The sequence below is a fragment of the Bufo bufo genome, chromosome 2 (genome assembly GCF_905171765.1).
Source record: "Bufo bufo chromosome 2, aBufBuf1.1, whole genome shotgun sequence".
Classification (NCBI taxonomy): Eukaryota; Metazoa; Chordata; class Amphibia; order Anura; family Bufonidae; genus Bufo; species Bufo bufo.
The window spans coordinates 572,794,721-572,800,720 of record NC_053390.1 but is presented as its reverse complement, the minus strand read 5'-3'; the positions used below and the strand labels follow the sequence as shown (position 1 = coordinate 572,800,720).

The window sequence follows — 6,000 nt, the reverse complement described above, 5'->3', positions numbered from 1 at the left end:
TGATCTCTCGGGCTACGGTTGCCGGTCTGGTGGACACAGGGCCACATGCTCCCACGAGCCCATACATTCTAGGCGCAACCATTTCTTTATCTCGTGACAAGTACGCTTTTGAGTAGTAGCCTCATTGGCAAGTTCTTAAACGGTTGTGTCCCTTCAGCAAAATGCATTTATCATGTAGATAGAGTTAAAGGGAACCTGTCACCTGCAAAACGCATATTAAACCGACCACAGTACCTTACAGTATCCCCCAGTGTGTTGCTAATCATGTTTTTCTTTCCTCTTTGTGTTTCTTCATACTCGTTAAAAACGCTGTTTTAATGTCGGTTGGCGCTGTCTCCGAGTCCGGCTTGAAGTCAAGGGGGCAGCGGCCTCCTTGCTTCAAGTAAAGCTAAGCCCACCTCTTACCCCTCCTCTACAATTAGATGGACATGCTGCCGTGAAGCCAGGATCGCACTCTTCTAGCGCATGCGCGGTACGCTGCCTGTTACAGCGCGATCCTCACTCACCCGCCTGAATTTTGCTGACTGCGGATGCGCCGGACAGTTGGATCGCGCGCGCGCGCGCCCGGCCGTCACGCTGTAACAGGCAGCGTACCGCGCATGCACTAGAAGAGCGTGATCACTGCAGCATGTCCATCTAGTTGTAGAGGAGGAGTAAGAGGTGGGCTTAGCTTTACTTGAAGCAAGGAGGCCGCTGCCCCCTTGACTTCAAGCCGGACTCGGAGACAGCGCCAACCGACATTAAAACAGCGTTTTTAACGAGTATGAAGAAACACAAAGAGGAAAGAAAAACATGATTAGCAACACACTGGGGGATACCGTAAGGTACTGTGGTCGGTTTAATATGCGTTTTGCAGGTGACAGGTTCCCTTTAATACAGGACACTTACTAATGTATTGTGATTGTCTATATTGCCTCCTTTCCTGGCTTGATTTATTTTTCCATCACATTATACACTGCTCATATCCAGGGGTTATGGCCACCGCTGCTGCACAGATACGAGGCTACTAGAGAGCCCAGCACTTTTTCCTTTAGTGTGTAAGCACGACCACCGCTGTTGGATTACAGGGTGGTCTGTAACCATGGAAACAAGCAGTGTATAATATGGTGGAAAAATGATTCCAGCCAGCAAAGGAGGCAATATGGACAATCACAATACATTAGTAAGTGCCTTGTATTACCTTTCTCTACATGATACATGACATATGCTGAAGTGAGACAACCCCTTTAAATATGATTCTTCTGGTAAAAATACCCCTTAAAATATGTTTTCTGTCTCTACTACAAGCTCAGGTGTCTATGTGTGATTTCTCCAGCTCTAGTCTATAAGACCATGAAACGTGTCCCTATTCACACCATAGCACCACACTGTGACAACCCCGGACGCCGTCTAGCTCAGCACATCTCACACAATGTGGCACCACCCCTGTGCCCTTCAGCAGCCGCCACCGTCCCTCCTCTCTTACGTCAACCGGCTCACACGACTTCCACTCTCCCACAGGACGCGGCCACTTATACAGACGGCTAGACTACAACTCCCGGCAGCCTCAGAGGCAGCAAGCGGGCGGGACGGCGCATGCCCAGAAGCCGCCGGACGTCACGTGACCCGCCCCAAACCAACCGGGTTTGAATATTTTTTTTCTCTCGTCTCCTCTTTTTCCCTGCCAGCGGCTGCTGTGCAGTCACATCTCTAAAATGGCGACCGTGGAACCGGTGAGTGGACCCGTGGCCAGGGTAATGAACGGACACAGCGCAGCGGCGGATGAGGTGTGCGGATGGCTCGGTGAGGCGGGAGACATGCGGCCGCTCTCCGGGAGGAGGAGCCCGGAGCCGCGTGTGTCTGTGCGGAGTAGCAGGCGGCTGGTGGGGCTGCGCTGTGCCGGCGCCTCCTTCCTTACGAGGCCGAGGCGGCCGCGCCTGCGACATTTCTCATGTGTTTCGCTGGCGGGCGCAGCTGTGACCGGGCTGTGAGGCGGAGGGGTCGTGATGGGGGAAGGGGGCGCTGCTGGTGCGCGTGTCACGCGGGCGCGAGGACTGGGCCGCGTGGCGGGAGGGTGAGGAGCCCACACGGAGCCCCGCGGCCGCTCTCCGCCTCCTGGGCGGCGGGGTCCCCCGGCCTTATAGGGGATGGCAGCCGGGCAGGGAGACGTGTTACATCAGGGCTGTCACGCTGCCAGTTCCTTTCTCTTTCCTTTCTCTGACGTGACGTGAATGGCCGGGCCGAGTGACATGCGGACTGCTCGGCCATGTCTGCAGAGCTGTGCTCCCGTAGTCACAGCTGACTGGAGGGGCCCTGCACGTTATCCCTTCTCTAGACCATGGGGGCACTTTATTCAGAGTTGGTAGGTTTTTAGTCATTTATATAGCGCTTACTATATGTCTGGACGCAGGCGAGTACAGCGCTCCGGTGATCGGTGGCCCCCCACGATCAGTCATTTATATAGCGCTTACTATGTCTGGACGCAGCTAGTACAGCGCTCCGGTGATTGGTGGCCCCCCCACGATCAGTCATTGATATAGCGCTGACTATGACTGGACGCAGCCAGTACAGCGCTCCGGTGATCGGTGCCCCCCCACGATCAGACATTTATCAGGTTTTTTAGTCATTTATATAGCGCTTACTATATGACTGGACGCAGCCAGTACAGCGCTCCGGTGATCGGTGCCCCCCCACGATCAGACATTTATCAGGTTTTTTAGTCATTTATATAGCGCTTACTATATGACTGGACGCAGCCAGTACAGCGCTCCGGTGATCGGTGCCCCCCCACGATCAGACATTTATCAGGTTTTTTAGTCATTTATATAGCGCTTACTATATGACTGGACGCAGCCAGTACAGCGCTCCGGTGATCGGTGCCCCCCCACGATCAGACATTTATCAGGTTTTTTAGTCATTTATATAGCGCTTACTATATGACTGGACGCAGCCAGTACAGCGCTCCGGTGATCGGTGCCCCCCCACGATCAGACATTTATCAGGTTTTTTAGTCATTTATATAGCGCTTACTATATGACTGGATGCAGCCAGTACAGCGCTCCGGTGATCAGACATTGATCGGGTTTTTTTTAATTACTTTATGTAGCGCTTGCTAAATGATTGATGGAGTGATGATCATGTTTATGAAGTGCTGCGGAATATGACAGCGCTATATAAGCACATATAATACAGACAAGTACATCGCTCCGGTGATCGGTGGCCCCCTAGCGATCAGATATTTCCTTTTTTTTTTTAAAGTTTCCCATTTATATAGCTCTTACTATTAGGGTAATTGTACCAGGTATTGAATTATCGATACCCAATTGATACTTATGTACCCAGATCGATAAGGTATTTACCAATACTAAGCTGGAACATGGCACTTGCTGCTCTCATTTTCTCTCCCTGCTTCCCCACTGAGCCACCAATGAGAAGATAGAGGGGAGGGGCTGTGGCCACTGGGCCACCAATAAAGATAACTAATCCATTAATTCAAATATAGGTGGCGGGTGCCGGCAGCAGTATCGCATACCCAGCACCCGGCCTTGTCGCAGAGGCCCGGTATGTGATACTGCCGCCGCCAACATTTGTATTAAAAGATTAGCTATCTTCATTGATGGCGCAGTGCGTCCCCACAACCCCAGTATTATAATTGGAGATGAGCGAATCGATTTCGGATAAAACTTAGTTTCAGTACTCTACGGAGCGTTCCATACAGTTTTAGAATGTATTGGCTCTAATGAGACTTTGCATAATAACTTCAGAAATTGATTTATAATGTAAAAAAACATTTCCCGAACTCGGGTTCTGTTCCAAGGTGCCACTTGGAACCGAACCAGAGTTCGGGAAATGTTTTTTACAGTACAAATAAATTTATGAAGTTATTACCCAAAGTCTCTCGAGACTTCGCGAAGTAATAACTTCGGCTCACCTGAGCCAATACATTCTAATACTCTACGGGGTGCTCTCTCCATACAGTACTGAAACAAAGTTTTATGCGAATCGACTTCAAATGTTTCATCCGAAGTCGATTCACTCATCCCTAATTATAATCATTGGTGTCACTAATGTGATGCCCTTAAAGGGATTGATTTATGGTCCTGACTTCCGAAACCCTTGCTGGTAAGCTGCTTGCAATGGCTACAATGGTGGGATCAGTTAAAGGAGTTATCCAGGAATTAATGTTGACCTATCTTCAGGGGTTTGACACCTGAGACCCCTGCCAATCAGCTGTTAGAAGAGGCTGGACACTTCCTGGACCATGTGACGTCACCGTACATTGGTCACATGGCCTATTTGCAGCTCAACCCCATTTAAGACAAAGGGGCTGAGCGGAAGTTCCAAAACCTGATCAACAGGGATGCCGGGAGTCAGGCCTCAACAATCGGATAGGGATGTTCTATCCTGAGAATAGGTCGTTAATATTTTATTCCTGAAATGATCCTGAACACCTTAACTACCAGCGATGGGCAAACATGGCGCCTGCTCACACGTGCAGCGGTAGTCATGGCCGGCAGGTCTCTGCTCAGACACCTGCAGCTAATTACCGTGACCAGCAATAATGCTGATCGCGGCAATTAAAGCGTTTAGATAACGTGATCAAGTGAGATCACCCCATCTAAAGGGTGAAAAACCCGGAAGCTTGTGCTTCTGAGCTTCTTACTGGCATCCTCTGCGGCCAATGAGGATTATGGTAATTGATTTAAATATGCTGGGTTTCGCTGAAGAGACCTAGTGCATTTAGGCTGCAATTCTTATTTTGGCCAGATGACAGGCCAACATAAGAAATGGGCAATTCTGACATTTTAAATGGAAATTAAAAAAAAAAAACATGGATGTTCAGACGTAAAAACAAACAATTGGATTTTGTAGGCTCAATTAAGAGCTTCAAAATCATAACAAGAAGGTAAAAAAAAAACGTTTATAAAAATGTTTAATTCACTCCCATCCGTATAAAAAAAAACTACATAAATAACAAAATATAAACATTATGGGTATCACCGCGACCAAAAATGCCCCTACTATTAAAATATAAAAATATTTTTCAAATACGGCAAATGGCGTAATGGAAAAAAGGGACAAATGGGAAATTAGCCAATTTTTTCATTGCTTCTCTTACGTGAAAAAATGTAATGAAAAAGTCACACACTCCAAAATGTTTTCAATAAAAACTACAGATTGTCCCGCCAAAAATTAGCCCCCACACAGCTCAGTAGATAAAATTATAAAGGACTCATGAGGGTCAGAATATGGTGATGTAAAAAAAAGTGTTTGCATTTTTGACAGTATTTAGACATAAAAAATCTATACATATGTGGTATTGTTGTAATCGTACTGACCCAGAGAATGAAGGGCATGGGTCAGTTTTGCTGCAAACAGAAGACTGGGAACAAAACCTGTAAAATGGTGGGGAAATTGCATTTTTTTTCCGATTCCACCCCTTTTGGAATTTTCTTAATTTTTTATATAAAGTTTTTTTTCCCTTTTTTGTAATGATTTTGAAGTTCGTATTTGAGACTACAAATCTATTTTTTTATTTTGAACAATCATGTATTTTTAAAATGAATTTATTATTGCCTATTGCTCATTTTTTATGTTGGCCTGCCACCCGATGGCCAAAATAAGAATTGCAGTTTGAATACTCAGCCTCTTCTGCGAGGCTGAGTGCTTTCGAATCAGTTACCGGCATCCTCACTGGCCACAGAGGATGCCGGCAACAGCCCCGGAATTGTGAACGTCCAGGTTTTTGACCATTTAGATGCCGTAATCTCACTTGATCACGGCATCTAAAGGCTTTAATTAGCCACAGGTCTCTGCTGTTTAAAAACACCAGAGACCTGCCGGCCATGACGCCCGCTGCACGTGCGAGTAGGCGCCATGTTTGCCTATCGCTCCAGTGTCGTACATGTATGGCGCTGGTAGCTAAGGGGTTTTCTGAGATTGATATACTTATGCCCTATCCTCGTGTGGAAATTCTGTTTGAAAACCCGTACCCGTGAGCAGGTGTCCTGAATGTTCTAG

The 6,000-nt window shown here is 47.4% G+C and overlaps 1 protein-coding gene across 2 annotated transcripts in view; it reads left to right on the top strand.

The window, feature by feature from the left end:
• The first annotated feature begins 1,564 nt into the window (after positions 1–1,564).
• EIF4E (eukaryotic translation initiation factor 4E) overlaps positions 1,565–6,000 on the top strand; it is a 44,047-nt gene continuing 39,611 nt past the window's right edge. Inside the window, exon 1 of one of the 2 annotated variants that reach the window (XM_040418183.1) lies at positions 1,565–1,712. In XM_040418183.1, coding sequence (XP_040274117.1) covers positions 1,695–1,712 — 18 coding nt within the window. In that variant the 5' untranslated portion in view covers positions 1,565–1,694. Of the gene's footprint in view, positions 1,767–6,000 lie in introns of both variants that reach the window. The other variant, XM_040418181.1, reaches the window with a different exon arrangement.